Source organism: Trachinotus anak, unplaced genomic scaffold (assembly GCF_046630095.1).
Source record: "Trachinotus anak isolate AG129_WGS33_773 ecotype Australia unplaced genomic scaffold, CSIRO_AGI_Tana_v1 ptg000037l, whole genome shotgun sequence".
Classification (NCBI taxonomy): Eukaryota; Metazoa; Chordata; class Actinopteri; order Carangiformes; family Carangidae; genus Trachinotus; species Trachinotus anak.
Window position 1 is genome coordinate 42414 of NW_027273888.1, and position 24386 is coordinate 66799.

A 24386-nucleotide genomic window follows, 5' to 3' on the forward strand; every position below is an offset into this window, starting at 1 on the left:
ACTTGCACAACTATCTGTAATGATGTTAATGTTTCCATTTATCCACCCACACTGATATTTGCTCTGTGTGTGTGTGTGTGTGTGAGTGTGTGAGAGAGAGAGAGAGAGAGGAAGAGATACTTAGCTGTCTGAGTGTGTTGTTCACTGGCTTCTCATATATCGCACTAAAATTGGATTTCAGCAGTTTGGACCTGGTTTCCCTGCATGTTGCATGTTTTCCTTTGTTTTCTCTGTAGCTGCAAGAATCCTCCTCTGACATGATTTGACTTCTTGTTCCTTGTGTCCATATTTTGCTCCTCAGTAGCATTTTAGTGCAGGTTGTGATGCTGAAATCTGTGTAATTTATCAGAAGAAAAGCATTAAGTGCACCCACAGTTTTTGTGGAGGTGGGAGGGAACTGCACATGTACTGCCTGTGAGCGATTGGCTTGAATTATCACAGTAATCAGACAAAATTTAGATCAAATGTGGAAGTTAATGTTTTAAATGAAGCTGCATAAACCTGGGATGAGTTGATCTGTCAAACCCTCCCAAAATATTCAGGATAAGAGGTTTGTACTTGAGAAAATTAGTTTTCCCAAATGGCCTCTGTTTACATCTGGCAGAGATGCTTTTTATTAGAGAGAGGCTTTTATTCAAATTCCCTAGTTCATGAAATCTCCATGTTTACCTGTTGTAAATTCAGTATCATGGCCATTCCCACATCAGTACAACAGACAGTATCAGTCCTGCAGGTAAACTTTTAACGTGAAAAAACATAATTTGTTTCATGTAATTGTGAAACGACGACTCACTGTTATGAACAGTGTAACTGAACTTCTCATCACTTGTGCTGGTGTCTGTAGTTGTAGAGCTCTGTTCCCTCTCTGCTGCTGCATGTCACCTGTTTGTCGTCCTCGTCGACTCCTCTAGTTGGATTTTTTTTGTATCCTAATGCTGCTGCTCGTGGCTCACGCTCTCTCTCCTCTTTGTTTTTAATTGCTGCCTCGGTTGTACCTGCAGAGCTCTACCTTTCTCTAATTCCTTTAGGTAAGACTCACATGTCCTGTGTTTGATCACACAGTCACATGACCTGGAATTCGTTTAACAGACAGATAAACAGTTGTGACTCATCTTGGAGGTTAAGCGCTGCCATTTTTGCTATTGATAGTTTAACCTCTGCTTTTTCCAAACTGCTGGTTAGTTTTTGGCATTTTTGTACTGAAAACCTCACATCTGTTATTTTTTAATTTACTCCTTTAGATTTTGTCTTAATGTATTTTCCCAGCACATAGATGTGCAGCATGTTATTCTGTTGTCCTTCTTTTAAAGAAAGTGCTTATTTCCTGTTCCTGTCGTGCTAGTATTTAAAATAATTATGTTATTATTGAATATTATTACAAAAATGTTAAGTTTGTTTTGACTGAAATTCTTAAAGGAGAAGGCAACACTTTATCTTCCTATGTAAGAACTATGTCATCTGGTAGAAACAAATTGTGTGACAGTTTCTTGATTATAGTCAGTTGTGTTGAGTTAATAAGTAGTTGTTGTTTTCTTTAACAGACTTCTCCATTTAAACCTGTGAAAATATTCATTCACTAGTTATTTAATTGTTTATTATTAGAAGCTAAAATTTAGTTTCAAGTTAAATTGAAGAGAGAAATGAACCAATGTGTTAATAACTAATAACCATCAGGAGCACTTTAACTGTATGACCTGCAGCATATGGTGTGTGTCTGTGTGTTTGCCACTGCTTGCTTTATAACACTTGCACTTCTCTGTCTCCTCTTTAACGCTTACAAAGTAGCAACTATTCCATTCGCCACTCGATAAGTATGCCGGCCATGAGGTAAAGTAACACACTGATCTGCTCACTGTACTCTGTCACCGCTGTTTCAGTTTAACCATCAGTGTAACACACATGTAATTTTACTTTGAAGAGCTGTGCTGCTGCTGTTTCTCTGTGTGTTAATCTGTTGATGTCTGTGCTTGTTTTGATGCTTCTGTCTTCACCATGAGATCTTTTCTTTTATGTTGAGTGAAGGTTTAATAAAAAACTGAGTGGACAGAATATTTGGTAACTTCCTCACACTGTGAGGGAATAAGAAGCTTCTATATTTTTATCTTTTTCTAGACAAAATCTATTTCATTGCCGAAGCAGATTTGTAAAATTAGAGCTTTAGTTAGCGGGAAGTGAATTTGGCCAACGTCTAACTGATAAGGTTACAACGTCCTTATTCATATGCAGCTATTTCAGGAGCCTGTTAAATACTCACCAGCCTGTGACAGCGTGAAAATTAATTTCTGTTTAATGATTATTTTGTTCGCAATTACATGTAAAGTTTACTTTTTTTTTCTGTGAATGTAACTTTGTGTCTCTGTTGTGCAGGAACTCTGCGACCTTCAAGTCATTTGAGGATAAAATGGGGAACCTGAAGGTGAGCAGACACAGTGAGATGCACTGATCAGCCATGATGTGACTGTACAGACACACAGACCAACAGTCCAAACTGTTACAGAAATTATTTTCAGTTTACTATCAAACAAAGCAAAAGAAAGACATTTTTAAAAAGACATTTGAGGAAATATTTGGAATTTTTCTCAAAAAAACAAAAGAGAACGATGAAACGGTTCATCATTTATCGAATTAGTTGTTGATTATTGTTCTGTTGATCGACCAGTTTATCAATTCAGCTCTAGTTCATCTTTCTGAGCTTCATCATGACTTCTCGTCATGTAGACTTAAAAGTGGATTCTGTAAATCTGCAAAGTCCAAATGCAGCCGTTTACCTTTAGATTTATACATTTACTGGGAAATGCAGTGAGTTTTGCAGATCCTACTTTTGTTTGTATGTAAACATGAAATGATTTATAACTGGCAACAAAATGTAAACATCTGTTGACATTTCGGCTTTGAAGCAACTTTACATCATACTTCACTCTCGGGATCAGTCTTCTTACTTTTGTTTGATGACTGTATTTTTCCTTGTTTCCTTCTGAGTGTAGACAAAAGCTCAAATAATGGACACGAGGATTTAAAGTGTCGTCCAAGTGGTGTTTTCGCTCGACTGTAAACAGGAAACAAAGTGTGATGACAATCAATAACACTCTGGTCTGTTTCCTCTCTCCCATCATCCTCCTCCCTCCCTCCCTCTCTCTCTCTCTCCCTCTCTCTCCCTCTCTCTCTCTCTCCCTCCTCTGAAGTATAAGGTTGTCGGCCCCAAAGGGAACGGGGATGTCGTCAGCTCTCCCACTGACACCACTCCCACTCAGGAGAACCCGCCTTTCTGAATGCACACCTCCTCCTCCTCTTCCTGCCACCTTCCTCACGACCTGAGACTGTACTGTTATCACCTCACATCGCAGAGTCAGCCCTGACCTTTGACCCTCCACCTCACCGACTCACCACTGCTCACTTGCCCCAAGTTCTGTAATCGCTGACGGGCGGAGGTGAAGGACTCGTGGGTTTGTGGTGGGGCAAGCTCCCATCTCTGGTGGTCCTGCGGCCTCCATTCCTCTGCCTCGCTGTCAAAGAAAACGTTTTGTTGATGTCTAAATCTGAATTATTTACATTACGTTGCCACTGCCGCCTCCACTTCCTCCCTGGTTAGGTCCTCACCCCTGTGTCAGTCCAAATAAGTCGACACTCAAAGCTCCTCATCAGACGCCTTTTTTAAACAGCTTGTTACAGCGAATCACCTGGTTTGAGAAAAGGCTGTAGAGGCATTGTAAGATGTCAGGTTCTTAAACTCCTTAAGGCCCCAGAAGCACCAGGTTCACTTTTGGTTTGGGTTAATTTTACAACGTGTAAATTGAAATTAAATGTGCATCACATTGTGAGTCAGTGGGAGCCCCCAGCTCATTTTTACCCCTAGTGGGTGAATCAGGCCACGACGATACATCAGCTGTATTTTTTTTGCTCCCAACTCAAGTTTAAGAACCAGAGCATCTGCAGACGGCGGTGGGAGGAGGATTTTATGGGCATAAGCAAGATACTTTATATTCTACTCAAACCTACTCTTTGTGTCTGCTTTGTTTCTAACTACTATCATGTGCTTAAATCTTGCATTTCACACTGTGAGCACCTGCTAGTGTCCCCACAGTGCCCCCACCTGTCTGTCCAACCTGTACCCAGTTTGCGTCACAGCTCTGCGGTTACTAGCGGTGTGAATGCTGGCTTTAAAGGTTAGTTTGGGGGGTGGGCGGATTAAGATTCAGCAACCCTCTTAGGGTTAGACCTACTACTGCTACATGCATGTGCATATCTCATCTCAGTTGTACCATACCAACCATGCAAAGACGACTGAGGTCTCGTGTAACACCCTATAAACACCCCAGGATGTAAAAACAGAAAAAAAAAAAACTTAAACCATTTTGTATTATAAATATTTTACACTGCTTTGCATAATGTTTTTACATAACTTTTATCAATATGTATAAATATATATGAATAAATATATTCAGCAATGCTGCCGAATGGTAGTAATCAAGTTGGGAGGTTAGAAAAAAGCAGGGAGAGGCAAAACAAACTTGTGGAAAACAAAGAAACACTATGGGTCAGTTTCACAGACAGGAGCTACTGTCTGTCGGGAGTTTTTTCATGTGTGGTCTAAAAACACGTTTCCATGTTTGTAAAACTGACTCATTACTGAGCTGCAGTCGTTTTGTACCCGTCTGGGCACAGGACTCATCAGACCAGGGCGAGAAGGAACAGAATTTAACACAGACAAACTGGAGGTGCGTTTGATCTCAGATGCAGCATGTTAACGTCAGCATTTGCAAGTCAAACTCAAACCAAGCGCTTCTCAAGGGTTGGACATGTTTTTCTCTTTTTTTTTTACCCTGGTTAGACTGCGGCTCCCTTCCTTCTGTTCACACACAGAACTTAATGTGAGACGATGCTTTGCTGTGTACTACCTGGTGAATGTCAGTGCTTCTCTATCAGCCTTACTCACTTTAAATGGTTCACCTGTTATGATTTAGCTGGTAGAAATTAGTTGTTGTTTTTTTTGTTATGTTCCTGTTTTTTTGTTTTTTTTTTAAGTTGTACAGACTGGTTTGATTGAAGGAAGGGGAGTTAGCATTAAGACGTGTAGAGTATGACGGGCCACAAAATATCCTCCTTTGCCAACAACCCCTTAATGCACACATGAACACACTAAATGCTACTAAACCCCCTGATTGCACAGACGCACATACACTGCATGAGGCCAAACTAACACAAAATCATTGTTGCTCTTGTTGTTGTTCACCTGCACCACCTTAACACAAACACACAGTGATACGACAGCAGCTCTTACAGACTTCATGATGAACCTTAGAGCAGAGTTGTGCGGCACCGTCACTTTTCTCTTGATTGTGCAAAAAGAAGGAAGCTGTGTTATAGCTTTTTTGTTTTTCTGCTCTCTGGCAACTAAGTTTGCTGATACAAGGGCAACAAAGTACAACCACAAACTGTTGCCCTGCACCACGGCTGTAGGGTTTATGATACATGTGATTACAACATGTTCTGTCTAATCATGGTTGGTTTTTTGAGGCAGTGGAATTGTCTCAGCATTGCCTCTTGTGTTGCCACAATTCAGTCATGTGTGGGCAGGTGTTTTATTGAGGCTGCAGAAATTGGGGTAATTGAATGATTTAAGCCAAAACTTCCCAGGAAGGGTTAAACTTGCTTGTCGACCAGCCAAAAAGATGAGACTCTGACCAGGTGAAACAGAAATGGCTCTAGGTGACAGAGTTGGGCTACAATTAACAAACATGAAACTACACAAAAAAAAAAACAAACAAAAAAAAACTATCCATCAAACTGCTTCAAACTGTTGCCAGTGTATCATAACTGAAGTGTATTTTCTTGTTTTGTACGTGTTTGTGTTGATCATTTTGGTAGTTAATATATTCCTGTTAGGTGAATTATGTTTTCTTTTGGCTTTCTTTCTATTGGGAGAGGTGGACTAAAAGAGAAGACTTATTATTTGTACAATTAATTTGCCATCAGTTAAAAGCAAGTTGCCAATATTGAAATACCTGTTACAAAGTCTCTCTCTCTCTGCCTCTAAATCTCATGTGTCTCTGACTTTCTGCTTTGCCAAGATGCACACAACAGAACTCGCTAATCTCCAGTCATTTATTTTAGCATTCACTCCTAAAATGCCAAATTAAACTTTTTAGATGTAAGATTAGGATTTTTTTTTTTTTTTTTTGCAGTGTAGCTGTCGCCTGTGAAAAGCTGCAGTCAGTTTTGGGACACTGATGGATAGAAAAGGATGATTTTATTTTGGGTGCCAATGGGAAGTGCAGCACATGACGAGCCTGCTCAGAGCCAGCTGCTGCAGAGGCTGGAGGACAGTAGAGTACTTATAGCTTTATTTAGGTCCAGGGCCTAGCTGATGTAGATTATTAAAAGGGATCAGATTTGGAAGATCATGGTGAAGTTTTTGGTTTTTGTTGTATATGTTTGGATATCAATAAAGCATTCCTTTAAATGACAAAGTGGTTTGTGGTCAATGTTGAAATGTGTCAAAGGTAATTCGGAATTTACAGAATACATTGATTTGAGTCATTTATCATTTGAGTCATTTATTAAACACAACTCTACCGCAAAGTAAACTCATAACTTTGTTGTTGTGAAAAACAAACAAATAATAGATCTTCAAAGGTGTTGCAATGCATATTTATAGTACATTATATTTACTTACATATGTCAACGCATAAGGTGGCTATAAAATACAAGACATTAATGATTGATATAAGACTTAACAAGGTCAGGTGTCACATTGCTTTGAGTGAGCTGTCATGAAATCGTTGTGGTAAAATAAACACTGTGGTAATCCACTGTCTTCTAGTAACAATTCATTTCCCTATTAAGCATAAACAAAACACCAGGTCCCAGCGTCAGTTTGTGGACAACAGAGGGCGTGTCCACCGGGATGACGTGGCCTGTCCTTCCCCAGACTATCAAACACTTCTTAAATAACGTTGAACGCTTGTGGCGACTTTATAGCCTTACTAAAACAGTCTTATACTTAACTCGGTCAAAATAGAAACAGTTGCTATGAACTTTAGCGTCTCACTAGCAGGTGCCATCCACGGAGGGAAGTTGCCGATGCATCTCAGCTGCAGCGATGGTAGCGGCCGTGGCTTCCGGTTGCCGCCGGAAGTTCCACAACTAGCTAGCTAGCGCTGCTACTGTTTGAGTCAGTGCGGTTTTTATTTCACCTGTGTGGCTTTTATTGATAGACATGGCCGTTGTCACAGTCGTTGTTGCGTTTGAACGCTATAAATTATCTATTATCAATCCGTACAGCACATTATCTATCAGTACGGTGAAGCGACCTGTAACTCGTATGGTTGTCGTGGCCGTACCCTTCAGTGATCGGCCAGCTAACTCAAATCCTAACAATTCCTAATAATTGCTAACCTATTCTTAACAAATCCTAACAATGGAACGCAAATCCTAACAAGTCCTAACAATTCCTAACAATTCCTAACAAGTCCTAACAGAAAGGGGCGTTACTGTTGTTGCCGCTGTCGTAGTCACGTGACGTTATGCCCCCTTTAAAAACACAGCACTCCAGTCCAGTTGGTGGCAGTACTGTGCCGTAACACTGTTTGTCCGCCACAACATCCGTAGCCCGCCATATAAATCAAGAGGAAAGAGAAGTAGACGACAGCGGAAAAGAGGAGGGTATTCGTGTGACTCTGCGGCTTAAAAACTGAAGAAAATTGGTATGTAGAAGCAAATTATAACATGGGCTTTTATTAATTTTCAAATTATATATATATATATATATATATATATATATATATATATACTTTTTTTTACTATTCGGGCTTGAAAACTCTCGGTTTACGTGTCTCCATAGTCCCGTTGAAGTATTTTAAAACGCGGCATCTTTCCCGCCTCCCCGCTGATATCAGTGTTTACCCGTTGTTAAAAATTCCAACCATCCTACAGTGCAGTTATGCAACACAGCTACACAGAAATACTTTTTAATATATACTATTATAAAGCTAAAATGTGTTTGTTTGATGTTTACCCTGATATTTGTAGAAATGACGAAGACAGGGAGACCTGACGCATACTGGGCAGGTGTCCTGTCCCAGTATGCCCAGGGGAAGTACCGGTTTACCACAGGTAAGAAGCCGGGGACCAGGAAATGGAAGGCTGTCATGCAACGCATTGATGCCTGTCCTTTGACTCCTATATTCAACCAACAAGTCCGTGAATATGACATCTTTGGGAAAAAAATCCCCTGCAAATGTGGATATCATAAGGTAAGTGATGATAATATTTAATTTGAATATTTGTTAAATGGCGTTTGTCATAAACCATTGTGTAATTGCTTTCCAATAGGCAATTTTAGATATTTAAAAAGGAAAATGCATTGTTTATCCAGTTAGATGGGTTTGGATTTTTTCATAGTTGTTAACAATGAAGTGAAAAACTTAATTTCAGATCTAGGGAGAAAGTAAACTGTCTTTTCACAGTCAGCTGAGGAGACAGGGAGTCAGCAAACAGAGGGACAGAGCAGCTCAGGAGCAGGGAGGCAGCAGGCAGGCCCTGCCACACAGAGCAGCTCAAGCGCAGGGGGGCAACAGGCAGGCCCTGCCACACAGAGCAGCTCAGGAGCAGGGAGGCAGCAGGCAGGCCCTGCCACACAGAGCAGCTCAAGCGCAGGGGGGCAACAGGCAGGCCCTGCCACACAGAGCAGCTCAGGAGCAGGGAGGCAGCAGGCAGGCCCTGCCACACAGAGCAGCTCAGGAGCAGGGAGGCAGCAGGCAGGCCCTGCCACACAGAGCAGCTCAAGCGCAGGGGGGCAACAGGCAGGCCCTGCCACACAGAGCAGCTCAAGCGCAGGGGGGCAACAGGCAGGCCCTGCCACACAGAGCAGCTCAAGCGCAGGGGGGCAACAGGCAGGCCCTGCCACACAGAGCAGCTCAAGCGCAGGGGGGCAACAGGCAGGCCCTGCCACACAGAGCAGCTCAGGAGCAGGGAGGCAGCAGGCAGGCCCTGCCACACAGAGCAGCTCAGGAGCAGGGAGGCAGCAGGCAGGCCCTGCCACACAGAGCAGCTCAGGAGCAGGAAGGCAGCGGACAGACCCTTCCCCACAGAGCAGCTCAGGAGCAGGAAGGCAGCGGACAGACCCTTCCCCACAGAGCAGCTCAGGAGCAGGAAGGCAGCGGACAGACCCTCCCACACAGAGCAGCTCAAGCGCAGGGTGGCAGCCAGCTCAGAGTGTGACAAGCAGCCAGACTTCAGTGCAGATAGAGTGCGGTGTTTGTAAGAAGGACGTTAATATCGAACAGTTCTTCGAGCATTTGTCTGACTATCATGCAGAGGAATGTTGTGGGCAGTGTGGAAAAAAGGTCATTGGTGCAATTGGGCTGCTCAATCATATTGAAGAATGCCATCTTTCAGGCACCAGCAGAATCATTGGGGATTCATCACCACCACCACCACCATCATCATCATCATCATCATCACCACCACCACCACCACCACCACCACCACCACAGCAGCCTCCTCCACCACAACCACCTGCACCACCAAGACAACCATCTCCTCCTCCTGCCACATCTCCATATGTTGTCCACCCGAGACTGCCAGAGGTGAATTGGGTGAGTTTCCTCCCAAAACAATTTATGCGCGTCATCAAGGCAGCCGACCGGGAGTGGATTGCCCAGTGTCTTTACGACTCCACAGGACAGTTGAGGCAGCAGTTCTCCCAAAACTGGTTCCATCCACCCAATCCACTCAAGCCAACAACTGCACCACCTGACCCTACGACCTACTTTAGGCAGCGGATGTTTTTGTGGGCACCAATGCGGATGTGGGGTATTTCACTGAAGTGCCAAAAGTGCAACACCAAGATGCACCACTCTGGGATCTACACAAAGGTACGGGAAGTCATTGATGTTGACTCCAGGTACTATTTGGTTGGTGGTGACTACCCTCGGTGTAGTAAGTGCATGATCCCTGTCTGTCCTTGGAGTACTGAGGTTTTGAGTCAGTTAGATCCTGCCCATAGAAACAAATTCCCTGCTGTTCTCACCACACAACTGGCTCTGGACAGGAAGTGTGTGACCATGCTCAAACCACGGACTGCAGGGAACAGCTCCAGTTACCTGCAGCAAGCACTGGAGGAAGTTCACAGTGATGAGTGGGCAAGGCGCACAATTGAATACCTGTCTGACTGTGAGCTTCACAAAAGGAGGAGTGCTTTAATCCAATGTGAGGAAGCAGTCTATCGGCAGCCACCACCCTTTTGCCCCCTACCTCTCGCACAGTGGTTTGAGACAGTCCATGCCAACGAGATCCTGGGTCACCTGGATGAGATGAAGGGTGTCATCACTTCAGCATATGGCAGGATCTTAAAGCTTGACTCGACAAAAAAGGTACAGGCAAATATTTGTAAACCTTTAACAAAGCTTTGTTTCCATTGATGGCATTTGATCATACTTTTATGTTTGTCATGTGGTTATAATGGTTGTTGTATTTTGTGTGTTTTCTCTTTCTCCTCCATAGATCACAAAGAAGCTCGCTGGTGGCATTGCAGACACAGCTACGTGGATGACAAACATCAGTAATGAATATGGCCAAGTACTGAACTGTGTGCTAACTACTGGTGAGGGAGCTGGCTTAGATGACTTGTGCCAAGGCATCGTTAAGCGCTACCAGGATGCCGGGGAGCCAGAGCCAGATGTCATTTATGTTGACCGAGATTGCTGCAGCGAGACAGGTGTGTAGTAATGTATTATTTGTTACAGGCACAAGTGTGAAAACATTTACAAACATTCTTAACTCAGTGAACTTTAATGTATACTAGCAGTTACTGTAGTTTTACTTAATGTTTTCTGTGTGTATGAAATCACTTTTGTAAATTTAATTTGATGCATACACAAAAATGTGCATATCTTGTCTTCGACCCACCAGTTTTATGTCATAACTTTCACATCACACCCTTGAGACTTAGAGGTCCTCCCTGTCATGGTGAAAACTGACTTATAATAATATGCAAACTACATTCCAGGCCTTGTTGTTCATTTGTACAGGTGCACCTCCAGTTCTTGTGCAGTTTCGACCATGGAAGACCAAAGTGAGACTGGATATTTTCCACTTCATGAGGCGATTCACCTCTGGTCTCACGACAGAACACCATCCTCTCTACGGCACTTTCTGCTCAAAGTTGTCTAGTTGTATTTTTGAGTGGGACCAGGAAGACATCTGTCACCTCAAGGAAGCCAAGAGGTCAGAGCTGAAGAGAAAACATGCCGGTCATACTCCTACAGAAGCGCAAATTCTGGCCAACATTAGCTCCAGAGAGTTGGCCAAGCATTGCAGAAGGAGAACTCGTGGGGCTGAGGAAACCCGTAGCCTGATCCAAGGATTGCTGAAGTCCATGTGGGAACTGACGGACACCTCAGGTTTACGCCTGATCAACCCTGAGAGCATGACACATGTGTGGGAGGTGCAACAGAAGCACTTGACATGCATCCAAGATCCACCTGGTGTTGAACTGTACACTAAACTTGGCTCAGGGTCACAAAAGGGCGACAAGGTCCTGGATGTCTTCAGATGTGGCAGAGGGTCATCTTCTGTGGAAAGCTTCCATCGCCACCAGTGCACCTTTATCCCAGGTAAGTGGAAATTATAGATCTTTGACATGATTCATATCCTTTATATCTGCCATTAAATTAAAGTCACAAGAACATAATTTTCTACTGAAGTTTTTGAGAAAAGACTGCATACATAGGGAACTGTGTGCCCTCACTTAATAATGTATGACCTAATATTTCAAATTTGGTTTTTTTTCAAGGATGGAGATGTAATGCTATGCACACTCAGATGTACATGCTTGAGGGTGCATCCAGATGGAACATGAACCGCGCCCTTGAAGCTGTGGATGTGAGTGGTGCATCGCATTGTAAAATCTACAATGTCCGCCTCATGTCCAACTTAAACACTCTCAGCAACAGAGTACTTGGTTGTGTGCTCTTGCCAGAATTCATTCCCCCTGGGAGACCTACTGGTAAGATACTTAAGGACACGCATTCTCCTTGTGGCTACTCCTATAGTGTTTTGTTTGGGTTTTTTTTAACTGATTTTATTTTTTTCATAATTATTTATTGCAGGTGAGCGTATTGCTGTGGAGTATCTGCTGGCTCAGTCTGACAGAGGAGACCTCCTGGGTCCACAACAGCACAGTGAACTTGGCATCATTCTGCCAGACCCGCAGGTTGAAGTTCAGGAGGAGGAGTGTCTTGATGTCACAATAAGTGATGCAGCTGACATCCTCAGAGAGAGCCCACCTGAAGCCCCCCAGTGTGAGGCCGAGTTGTACATTTCACCCCCCCACAGCCCGTTTCTCTGTGCTGATTCACCCAACACATCGCTTCATACATCATCTCAGGTAATCTGACCATTGCATGATCATCTATCACTGAAATTCTATAGGACCAATGAATTTTACAGTACAGTATAGTAGCAATTCTATAATACAGGGAATTTTTCTTTCTCATAACTGTTTCTCACTAATTCCCAGGAAGCCAGTGTTGATGCAGCGAGTGTCTCTCACAGTCCGGTTAGTACGGCAAGAAATGTACTTACTGAGGACAGTTCCTCCAGTGGACCCAGCACATCAGCTCAGGTAATGTAACTAATGACTCATCATTCTGTGATGCTGCTCCACTTGTGACCCAGGCTTATGTGCTGCTTTTTACTACAAACATATGACTACTAGTCGGTGGTTGACTGTGTCACATGTCTGTGTACTCTCTATATAAAATGTTGAATGATATTTGTTAAATGCAGTGGCACTGGGCCCAAGAAAAAAATCTTGTAGGGGACAGTAAAGTATATTGTATCATATTTGTCAGTGGTTGTTCTTCATTTTTCAGGACAGCAGATATGATTCAAGAGGTTTTCCTGGGTGGGAGGCGGTTGATAACTTGGCGGAGTACCTTGTCAACCTCAACCGCACCATAACTGCATTGTCAGCCACAGAGGCGGGTGAGATTGTGCGGCTGTATTCCAGTCTGCATACTATGGACAAGTCTCCCTGCAAATATACCCTGAAATCTAAAAAGAGGACCTTGTCAGGGCCGTGGAGAGCGTCCCGGAAACGTAGTGGCTCCGCACCTGGTCAACAAGCAGCTGAAAGGTGAGCTGACCTATAGTGGATGCTTGCATTACATGATTGACATGCATCATAATCATTGTTTAATTATTCTTCTGTAATAGATTCTGACAAATGCCTCTCCAATCAAATTAGCATACCAGTACTGTCCGTTCTGTAAGTTGTATAATGTTGATTACTTTCTTTTTTTTTTTCTTCAGACTATTCATGACCCATGGCCAGGCTGCCCAGAGACCTGATACCAACAGAGTTTCAGAATGTGTTTGCCTCAGGCTTTTGAAGGAGTATCAGCAGGCAAGAAACAGGCCCAAAGACTGCAAGGGTAAAACCTTGCCCATTCCGCAGTCCATTGTCCATACATACCGCCACATTAAGCAACTCCTTGAAGACAGCCGGACAATACAGGACCTCACCAACTTGGTTCTAGTCACTGTCAACAACACCACAGTTTCTTCTTGGTGAGCTACATCTTTGGCTTCCCTCATTCACTTGAGCAGCTACACTTGAGAAATATAAATATATTTAATTATTTTAACATGCTTACATTTAACCAGGAAGGGTTTGATTGAGCTACAACCTTTGCGGTTGTACTTGAACTAGTAAATATTTTGTATTGTATTTTTTCCAGGTTGTATGAAAGACAAAAAAGAACAGACCGTGACTCATTGCTGCAAGGAGTACAACTACCCCAGAGTGTGTCTACAGTAAAGGATTCCCTTCCAAAAGCAAGGGAGCGTGCTTCTGCACCTGTGGAACATGGACACGTAGTCATGGAGTTTCAGGAGCCAGAAAACCGGGAGGGCGAGGCAGTGATACGCCCACGCCACAGAGTTAGAACTGGCTCAGCACAGCACTGTCCTCCTGGGTCGTATGCACGGCATTCTTCTGCCTCATCCTCATACCAGCAGGGTCATCTGCCACCAGCTCCATCACCTGCCTGGTCCGTGGATGAGCAGAGGTACCCTCCACCACCAGCCCCATCTCCTGCCTGGTCCGTGGATGAGCAGAGGTACCCTCCACCACCAGCCCCATCTCCTGCCTGGTCCGTGGATGAGCAGAGGTACCCTCCACCACCAGCCCCATCTCCTGCCTGGTCCGTGGATGAGCAGAGGTACCCTCCACCACCAGCCCCATCTCCTGCCTGGTCCGTGGATGAGCAGAGGTACCCTCCACCACCAGCCCCATCTCCTGCCTGGTCCGTGGATGAGCAGAGGTACCCTCCACCACCAGCCCCATCTCCTGCCTGGTCCTCTCATGAGCAGAGGTACCCTCCACCACCAGCCCCATCTCCTGCCTGGTCCTCTCATGAGCAGAGGTACCCTCCACCACCAGCCCCATCTCCTGCCTGGTCCTCTCATGAGCAGAGGTACCCTGCACCACCAGCCCCATCACCTGCCTGGTCCTTTCATGAGCAGAGTTGCCCTCCACCACCAGCCCCATTTCCTGCCTGTTCCTCACAGCTGCCACCACCTCCCTCTCAGCAGTACTACCCTTCAGCCTCGTATAATCAATACATTATACCACCATCTCCAGCATCAACACCACCAACAACGTCATCATCAGGTCAGTCACCGGTTCACTTGAATCGTTTCCGAAAATGGAGACTGCAAAAGGCAGCACTGGAAGACCAGGAGCGTGTGGCAAGAGGGGAGCCACCAAAAAAGCGACACTGCAAAGACACCTACCATTACCTGTGTAGAACCTGTGGTCAGTCAAAAAGTAAAAGCACTGGCCATACCCAGATGAAAGGAAAGTGGTACTGTCCAGCATCTGGACAGACCATCACAGAATGGAAGGAGACTCTTGAGAAGCAGTGAAGTTTTTTTTGTTTGTTTGTTTTGTTGTGGTGTTGTTTTTTTGTTTATTTGGTTATTTATTTACAGTATTTTTTATTTATTTACAGGAGTTATTTATTTTATTTAGTGTTTGGTTATTTATTTACAGTATTTTATTTACAGGAGTTATTTCTTTTATTTAGTTTTTGTTTGGTTATTTACAGTATTTATTTACAGGAGTTATTTATTTTATTTTTTAGTTTATTTGGCTATTTATTTACAGTATTTTATTTACAGGAGTTATTTATTTAAATTTTCTTTGGTTATTTACAGTATTTTATTTATTTACAGGAGTTATTTATTTTATTTAGTTTTTGTTTGGTTATTTACAGGAGTTATTTATTTTATTTATTTATTTTTTAGTTTATTTGGCTATTTACAGTATTTTTATTTATTTACAAGAGTTATTTATTTTATTTAGTTTTTGTTTGGTTATTTACAGGAGTTATTTATTTTATTTATTTATTTTTTAGTTTATTTGGCTGTTTACAGTATTTTATTTATTTACAAGAGTTATTTATTTTGTTTGGTTTTTTTTTTTTTTTAGTTTATTTGGCTATTTACAGTATTTTATTTACAGGAGTTATATTATTTCTTTACAGAATTTATTTAGTTTGTTTGGTTATTATCAGATTCAGTTTCAGGAGAGAATGTGGAGTGTGCTGATTTTAAAATTGTTTGTATTAAAGTTGATAATATAATTGTTAGTAATATATTTGTTGTTCATATAAACAATAACAACCTGGGAAGTGTTAGTTTACCTGCCATTTTTGTTATTTCTATGAAAACAAGTTAACAACATAAATAAGTGAAGGTATTTAGCTAGTTTATTTTTTATTTATTTTTTTTAAGTTTATTTGGTTATTTATTTACAGTAGTTTATTTTATTTCGTTTTTTCTAGTTTATTTGGATACTTATTTACAGTAGTTTAGTTATTGATTTACAGAATTTATTTAGTTTATTAGGTTATTATCAGATTCAGTTTGAAGTGAGAATGTGGAGCTTGCTTATTTTAAAATTGTTTGTATTATAGTTGATAATATTGTTAGTAATAAAATTGTTGTTCATATAAACAATAACAACCTGAGAAGCGTTAGTTTACCTGCCATTTTTGTTATATCTATGAAAACAAGTTAACTACATAAACAAGTGAAGGTATTTAGCTAGTTTATTTATTTCATTTAGTTTTTAAGTTTATTTGGTTATTTACAGTAGTTTATTTTATTTAGTTTTTTTAGTTTATTTGGTTACTTATTTACAGTAGTTTATTTATTTACAGAAGTTATTTATTTCAATTATTTGTTTTTAGTTTATTTGGTTATTTACAGTATTTTATTTATTTACAGAAGTTATTTATTTCATTTAGGTTTTTTTTTTTAGTTTATTTGGCTATTTATTTACAGTAGTTGAGTTATTTCTTTACAGAATTTATTTAGTTCGTTTGGTTATTATCAGATTCAGTTTCAAGAGAGAATGTGGAGTGTGCTGATTTTAAAATTGTTTGTATCATAGTTGAATATGAAAATAATTGTTGATTATATAAACAATAACAACAACCTGAGATGCATTAGTTTACCTGCAATTTTTGGTATTTTTATGAAAACAAGTTAACTAAATAAATAAGTGAAAAGACTGTTGTGTGGATGGCATCCATCTCTTTTTCCTTCCCCTCCTTTTCCCCCTTTTTTCCTTTCCCCCCCCCCCCCCCTAGCAGTCCCTTTTGCCCCATTTTTGGCCGAGTGGTTAAGGCGATGGACTAGAAATCCATTGGGGTCTCCCCGCGCAGGTTCGAATCCTGCCGACAACGTCATCTCTTTTCTCTTGGTTTCAACCATAGACTGTATATAAAAACATTACAAAAACATTTCTCAACAGAGACCGCAACATTATCTCCCTGCACCGTATAGACAACGTGTATGACGGCTAGTCCAAAGCCACGAAGAAATATAGCGACACATGTTCTGGTCTCTCCGAGATGCTGGAGCGACTTTCAGGTCAAGTACCTGTAGAAACAAGTGTAAATAAAAACAATCATGGCATTACTTTTTAAAACATTATCACTTCACTTCTAGTACCTATAACAATCACATAGCACTGCATATCAAAATAAATCCATTCAGACCTGTCAGGCAAATACTTACTGACCACCCTTTGTTTTGTCATGTTTTGTTTTGCACACAGTAAATATACAGGTAACATCCCTCCATCAGACAAACGGTCCTCTGTATGTTGCATTTCCCCGACTAACAACTGCAATTCATAAATCTCACCACAGGAGGGAGCGACAGTACTCGTACGGAGGTTAGTTCTCTCGGTTTGGTCAGCTCCAATAATCTGTCATTTTGCTTCTGGGAAAACGTGTTCTCCTTTGCATCCCTGTAGTAACAATAAATCCAAGAGCTGTCTTTTAAAAAAGATATGACCACACTAACATATGTAATCTCACACTGCAATTATTTTGTGGAAACTTCTATATTTCTAATGATAATTTAACAAAATCAACAGTTTCTTTCAAACGTATTCATACATTTTACCCAGCTAAAATTTGTTCACAAAAAGAAAGACTTTTGCATTTTTTCTGGTTATGTTGTGTTGCTTTGTGGTCAGTTTGCATCTCTTTGTGGTTATTTTGCGCGTGTTTATGGTGATTTTGTGTCTTTTAAATGAGCTCTATGATTTTTTTTAAACAATAAATTTAAGTCACTTCATAAAGAGCTGTGACATTTCACCAACCAACACCACCGTCCAGTGGCTATTCAGCAGTTTCACGTTTTATGGTCAAATATTCGCTAGGTGGCGAACTCGGGTCGTGGAGATCCGGTCCCTCTGAAATGCGGGGGGGGCTGAGTGAGCAGGGAGCAGCAGTTAGCCCCGCCCACGGGTGATTCTACGTCACTACCCTCCCTATAAAAGCACAAGCCGACGGTCGCTTCCAGCAAGAAGCAGCGCTGACATCCTCTCGGACCTTGGAGGGTTACATTCACCCAAAACTTATTTTCAAATGGGCCCCGTCGCCTAGCGTTTACTCCCCCAGCCTCGCCGACTGAGTTGAATTGGGTGCTACTGAACATCAAGCACGTCTGGGTCACTGAAAGGTGAGTTTTTTCCTGTTGTTGCGGACTTATAAAATGGTGGTAACACTGAGGGGGTTTTATGGGTGGTGGGTTCCTGCGGAGGGGGCGAGCTAGCGATGCTAGCTAGCTTGTGATAATGGCAGCTATTGTAGAGCTGTATGGGTGTCTTTGTTTTGGTTAATAGACGGAGATGAATAAACCTCTGTATGGAGCCTTTCCTCGTTGTATTCGTGTTTTCATCAACGGAATAACAATAACAGAATAACAGTGGTGTCGACACTTAAATGGTAACTGACAGTTTTATTATCAACAGATTTTTAGCAATTTTGTTTTTGTCTTTGTTAGAGACAAAATGTCCTCGGTGTAGGAAAAAGACACCAACCTTAATTATTTTTCCTTCACCCCACTTTTATGACACTCTCTATTTACAGTCACCATGTCCTGAAATCACGGTTTTAGTCTCATATTTGTCATGAAACAGAAAACCGTCAAAATGTCGGTTTGGTGCAGTGACAGTTTAATGTAAACAAGACCCCTGCAAACCGTGGGATGATGTCAGTGTGTTGGGGCTGTGGACGTGCTGTGCAACAATCAGCATCTTAAAACCGTAAAAATAAAATGATAATATCTTTATGGTTTTATAAAATGCGCATCCACTATGAGACCTGTCCGGTTTATGTGCATTTAACGTACAATGTATGTTCTTGTTGGAACCCTTTAGTTTGTTTTTATCTGCAGTGCATAACATCTGGAGTTAAGGATGTTCTCAGATTTCAGCCACATTGTAGCTGATTAATTAGTTAGCCCATTGACTATGGTTTACAGACAAAATACTTTTCTGGTGTATTAATTAATTTTATTTGATTGTTATTATTAATTAATTTGCAGATTATTTTCATGGTTACTTGTCCCAAAAAGGTGTCTTTAAATGTTTTGCGTTGTCTGTCTACAATCTTTAAGATATTTAGCGTATGGCGATAATAAAATATTTATATTTGAGAGACTGAAAACAGCATTTTTTTTTTAGAACATTACTCTTAAAAAACTACTTAAATGATAAGTCAGTTATGAAAATAGTTATTATTAGGTAATTTGGAAATAATCATAAGTCACAGCCTCACATATCATCATATTTACTTTCCAGGATCTCCAATGTGAACATTTGCAGGTTTCTGTGATAGTTAACTGAATATCTTTTGTGCTTTGAACTGTTGGATGGACAAAATAAGACATTTAAATAGGTCAACAGACATTTTTCACTTTGCATACCAAACGATTAAAGCCTGATTTCACTAACCGCTTTACTATATGCGGTTAGAAATGCTATCACATGTGACAAAATTGCCCCAGTAATGAAATGATTATAATATCCAGCTTTGACTGATGTATGGATGTTTGTCCGGGAAAGGTATGACTAATAAAATGTCCCTAATGCTTTGGTGAGTGATGCAGCCCAGTCTGGTTTTGCTCACGCAGTTTTGTTTCTCTCCAGGTTTCCATCAAGCACAGCGACCAACAACAGAAGAATGGCAGCTATTCCAGCAGGCGGTTCACTTGTGGCGACCACTGACTACTACCGAAGTGAGTCTCTCTCCTCCTTGTTGTCCCTTATCACAACAGTGCACTAGACCAAACCAACTCCCCCCGCCTGCTGAGTGAATTTCTAGTCCCACTAGATAAAATTTGGGTGTGATGAGTCATAATGTCAGTGTAGTTTTCTTTGGGTTCGTCCAAGTAAAGGGTGGCCAGTATGTGTGGGTTATACTCAGGGTGAGAGAATCAAGGTCTCAGGCTGAGTAATTTGTTTAATACAAATAGTAGCAGTAACCAGCTCACTGTTTGTATGTGTTTAGAAAAATGCACACTGTCAGAAAAGTTAAAGCAGGAGTTCCACTGAATTTCTAAACTGACCAGTCATTTCCTCTGTATGACAAATATTAGATTTAGATTTTTTTTTAAAACCACTAGAATTCACATTAACAACAACTTCGAGTGACTCATTTGCCTTGGAACCAGTGGAATATCCCATCCTGTATCAGTGATGAGTGATGTTATGTTTTGTCAGGGTAGAATCTTCTGTTTACAGCCAAACTATAATCACAAGAGATCACATCTTTGGCTTCGGGAATATAGTAGGTGCCTGTCTCTTAATACATATACTGCATGTAATTGTTCTATTTATGTTCCCCAGAGTGCAGGCTTGTAACCTGTCTCGGTAAATCAAATCAAAACCATGCATTAGTGTTCAGAGTTTCCCCTCAGGCTATGGTTATATAACCAGAGGAAAATGGATTTGAATTTTCTGTGTCCATGTTACCTCCACCCCCTCCCATTTCAAGGGGAATGGTTGGTTATCATGCAAAAACATTAAGTTCTCCCAGTTTGTGTGACTATGACTAAACCAACTACTGCTCGTCATCTGCTTGTTCTTTCTTCCTGCAGGGCGCATCGGCTCTACGTCCAGCAGCAGCTCTTGCGGCAGTTCGGAGTACAGCGGAGAGGTCATTCCTCACCATCCAGGTGTGTGAAAAACAGAAGAATTTTGTGTTTTATCCTAAATTTTGACAGGTTTTATACAAAGTAAAAACCGATATTAACCGTTTCCCTGAAGAATTCTGTTTGTCAGTGTGGAAAAGCCTCTGAATGTGGTTGATTATCAGTTAAACACTAACACTAACACAGATCAGAGAATGATGGCAGTCGACATGCATTAGATTACACATAATGAGTAATAAAAAAGAATGGTTTATGGAAGGAACAGTGTGTTCTGCTTAAGAGAAACAACAGTCCCAGGAGTGTGTCACTGCACCAGATCCAGATGTGTTTGTATGTCAGAGGATCTCGACATGACTGAATGTGTCTTCTCAGCTTGCTCACTTCTTCTTTCCTGTGTTTGGCCAACAATTTCATAAGCTTGTGACACTGGTTAACCCACATCGCAACATTGCTCATAGATCTCATAATTTTGCAGACAGAGCTACACAGTTTCAGTAACCTCAGGATTACTGAGTTTGAGTCAGCTGTTGCCTCAGATCACACACGGTTATGGTGGTTGAGTCATCGTGGAATACACCTACATCGAGTCATTTCTGGTCTTATCTGGCTCTTTCTAATCCAGCAGGAAAGACGTTTTCAGTCACTTCCCTCTCAAGTTGAGGGGATTTCTTCAACCTCATACTCCCATTAAGTTTTCTGGGTTAGGACTCAGATGTCGATATTAATATAAAAAGCACTGCAGCCTTGGCACAAGTGCATTCGGCCCCTGCTACACCAATATGACACTGTGCACCAGGTAAAATCTGCTGATTTCACCAGTAATCCTGGATCAGCGTCTCAGTGAGGCCTTATGTGAAAACCATCTGGGCCAACAGTTGCATGCTGGCTGAGGTTGGTGTCAGCATGCCTGTTTTGAAACCACAGATGGTTTCTGGGTGCTAAAATTGTTATACACACACACACACACAGTTTACACAGCTATACATGAAAATAGGTGAAAGGGGATTAAAATGGGTGTGCACACATACAGTTCAGTGCACATGACTTATATCACTGTTTATCCTGCAGTGGAGTTCAGTTTTGTGGGGCGTAGGCAGTTTTTACAGCCACAAAACAGCTAAAAAAATCATAGAGAAAAGCAAACTTAATTTCTAGTAAAGTATAATATTCAATTGTGGTTCTGGATTAGAAAATTTGCAGCACTTGCTTGGTGTTTTAATCTACTTTTGTCTTCAAATATCTAGTTATAGGCCTGTACCTCATTTGGATCATACAAGAATTATAATTAAAACCTTTTATTCATTGGATAAAATACAGGAGACCAAATCACACATATGACTCCTGACTGGCACCATCCTGACCTAGAAGCTAATTGTGGCACACAGCAGTTGTACTGTACATGTAAATCCAGCCGTTCAGAGACTAAATGAAGTGTCACAGTCAGTTTGACACAGAGCCAAACATGCAGACGAATCCTGAGAGGTGAAGCCTGGGTCATTTCTCCCTCAGACTGTGGCTGATGAAACACACACTCAACTCTTAACACATACACACACTCTTTGGTCTGCTGTTTCACTTCAGTGACTCCCGTTGATAGTACTTTCCTCAGCTTGTAATGAGTAAGTAAGTCGCTTTAATCCTATGAGGAATGTCGAAACCTTCATCCACACTGTCCTAGGCTGTTAACATGTCTAATTAATTCAGAGGCTGACTCCTGTTAATGAAGGTGCATTTGTTACTGTTACTGTCATGGTCATGGTTGGTCTTAACAAAGATAAAGGGTTTGACTAAACAATTCATAATTCCACTCACAGGAATCTAAATGAAATAGACAGTGGTAGCTGTGCTCTCTGTATAAGATGGAAGCCTCATGCCTTCATGCTCTGTCTCCACAGGGCTCCCCAAGCAAGACTCTGGCCATTGGTGGTCCAGTTTCTTCTTTGGGAAGCAGCCAGGGATGACCCCACTGACTGAGGAGGCACAGATGAAGTAAGTATAAGTACACACACACACACACACACATCACTGACTCGTCCCCTTACAGTTCCACCATACCTTAGTTCTTCTGTTCCCTTTAGTCTTTAGTTTCATAGTGAAACAATGCCTTTGTTGGAGTATCCACTCTTCAGTTTGGAGCTGCATTTAAAAAAATTTTTTTTTTTTTTTTACTTTGCCTTTAATCTGCAGACAAGTCCCAGTCCCAGTGTTACATTATATAAAGCTGAGTCATTGTACCTGTCTTCCACTAAAACCTCTTGACAGGTTGTCGACAATAAAATCTGTCTTGGTCTGTCTGTTTGCTTAGCTGTGCATGAAATCAATCCATAAGGTATCATCATGAATAGCTTTTCTCAGTCTCTGTCTTTCTTTGTCTCTCTCAGGGCGGGGGTCCCTGGTGCGGTGACGAATGGTCAGATCACCTGCGTTGCCAGGGAGATGGTTATGCAACGCCAGGTGAGTGAGAGCAGCGATGCAGGAAGCCCCACCTCCTCCTGATCCTGCAGTCTCATTCCGATGATCCACACCACACCTCGGGGGGGAATCGAACCAACGACCAACGCTAGGTGACGGGAGGATGTCCCGTTTACAACCTTTAGGTTTTTTTTTTTATTTAATTTTTTTTAATATTATTCATTGTAGTATAGGCTGCCTTACTTATTTTTGTTTTGGTAACCTTGTGTTTTTTTATTGACAACCAAAAAAAAAGAACTGAAAATTAAAAAAGAAAAAAAAAAAACAAGAATACGATGATGCAACTGATAAGCTTTTTTTTTTTTTTTTTTACATTTGTACTGTTCTGTGTTTGTAATACTGTGGTGCAGAAACTCACTGTGGTGCATATGCATCCACATGCCTTTGTTAAACATTTTTCACCTCGTCACCCTGTGATTGCAAATGCAATAAAGTAGACTCTTGCAGCCAAATGTTCTGTGTCTGGTTCACTTTTTGTTCTTCTCATACTCTACATGAAAAGCAAAACAGTGTATAGATTGGTACAGTCACCAATCCAAAAAAATACACACAATTAAAGTTTGTTTAAAAATCACTATGGAACTTTAATTTGAATTCTGTATTTGTCCCGGCACACACACAGCTTTCTCTGCGGCTTTCAGGACACACTTTATAATTTGTCAAGTCGTGTCCACAGCAGTTGGGTGAAATAGCCCTACAAGGACCTGGAGATAACAGTGTCTGTGTTTGCCAGGGAGTGGTTCACTGGTTTTGAACAGGGCTATTCCAGGAACAAAGTAAACACCAAAAGAGCAGCACTTTGTGTCCTCTAACTGCTGTTGCTGGTGAATGCAGAGTCTGGAGTTGTGTAACTCTTGGCTAAGTGTCTGAACACCCACCACATCTGGAAACTGAGTTCAGCTGTCGCCATGGATTTAAAAAAAAAAAAAAAAAACATTCCTGCAAACAAACTGCGCTCAACTGGCCCCATCCACAAAGTTTCAGCTTCTGTTTTTTTTGGTTTTGAATTTAAATGTTTAAATGTGAAAGGACTAGATTTTAGATGTCTTTTGCTTCCAAAATTTTTACATTTGTTTCCCATGAATAAATGATTTAATATATACCTTTAATGAGGTTAAAGGATGCATCAATGAGAGATCAACTTTCAAGGTTTGGCTCAAGCTCTCAGCATTTGTTCCATGTCAGCCCTCTGTTCCCTTGTGTACTGTCTGAAGAGCAGAAACAGCAAAACCAAAAAAAGAAAAACATGGTGCAGGCCTATTGTTGAAGCAATTCACTGACGTTTGACCTGCATTGCTTCTGGCAGAGAGTAAAGAAAAATGTCATCAGGTTAACATTTAAACTTTATTTTGACTCTCAGCCATTACCAAATATGGGGCTAAAATCTCTGCCCC

General features: G+C 41.3%; 3 protein-coding genes and 1 non-coding gene across 17 annotated transcripts in view; all 4 read left to right on the forward strand.

Annotated features, from left to right (window-relative positions):
* The window catches only part of tpd52l2b (tpd52 like 2b), a 30211-nt gene extending 23744 nt beyond the window's left edge, over window positions 1-6467 (forward strand). For 5 of the 13 annotated variants that reach the window (XM_071472285.1, XM_071472277.1, XM_071472279.1 and 2 more), the window contains 4 exons: window positions 1002-1028; window positions 1783-1827; window positions 2368-2416; window positions 3183-6467. In XM_071472285.1, coding sequence (XP_071328386.1) covers window positions 1002-1028; window positions 1783-1827; window positions 2368-2416; window positions 3183-3269 — 208 coding nt within the window. In that variant the 3' untranslated portion in view covers window positions 3270-6467. The remainder of the gene's footprint in view (window positions 1-1001; window positions 1029-1782; window positions 1828-2367; window positions 2417-3182) is intronic. The other 8 variants (XM_071472278.1, XM_071472281.1, XM_071472287.1 and 5 more) reach the window with 2 other exon arrangements.
* Window positions 6468-9510: 3043 nt separating this feature from the next.
* Window positions 9511-15246, forward strand: LOC139614753 (uncharacterized). 2 transcript variants are annotated; one of them, XM_071472301.1, is made up of 3 exons: window positions 9511-11615; window positions 11795-13138; window positions 13315-15246. In XM_071472301.1, the coding sequence occupies exon 3, from the start codon at window positions 13885-13887 to the stop codon at window positions 14929-14931; it is 1047 nt and encodes a 348-aa protein (XP_071328402.1). In that variant the 5' UTR covers window positions 9511-11615; window positions 11795-13138; window positions 13315-13884; the 3' UTR covers window positions 14932-15246. The 2 variants fall into 2 exon arrangements, with proteins under 2 accessions (XP_071328402.1, XP_071328401.1); XM_071472300.1 differs by having other exon boundaries at window positions 9511-13138.
* A 1426-nt stretch (window positions 15247-16672) lies between these two features.
* Window positions 16673-16757, forward strand: trnas-aga (transfer RNA serine (anticodon AGA)). Its single transcript has one exon. It is a non-coding gene; the product is annotated as a tRNA-Ser (tRNA).
* A 1128-nt stretch (window positions 16758-17885) lies between these two features.
* On the forward strand, window positions 17886-23444 carry ppdpfb (pancreatic progenitor cell differentiation and proliferation factor b). Its single transcript, XM_071472292.1, has 5 exons — window positions 17886-18045; window positions 19517-19605; window positions 20467-20544; window positions 22416-22509; window positions 22902-23444. Exons 2-5 carry the CDS (start codon window positions 19551-19553, stop codon window positions 23014-23016), a joined length of 342 nt encoding a protein of 113 aa, XP_071328393.1. The 5' UTR covers window positions 17886-18045; window positions 19517-19550; the 3' UTR covers window positions 23017-23444.
* Window positions 23445-24386: the final 942 nt, after the last annotated feature.

Excerpts from the sequence above, each read along its gene's own strand:
- LOC139614753 (XM_071472300.1), top strand. The coding sequence starts at position 13,885 with ATGGAGTTTCAGGAGCCAGAAAACCGGGAGGGCGAGGCAGTGATACGC.
- ppdpfb (XM_071472292.1), top strand. The coding sequence starts at position 19,551 with ATGGCAGCTATTCCAGCAGGCGGTTCACTTGTGGCGACCACTGACTAC. Across the intron at positions 19,606-20,466 it reads GACCACTGACTACTACCGAA|GGCGCATCGGCTCTACGTCC; the intron begins GTGAGTCTCTCT and ends TTCTTCCTGCAG. Across the intron at positions 22,510-22,901 it reads ACTGAGGAGGCACAGATGAA|GGCGGGGGTCCCTGGTGCGG; the intron begins GTAAGTATAAGT and ends TGTCTCTCTCAG.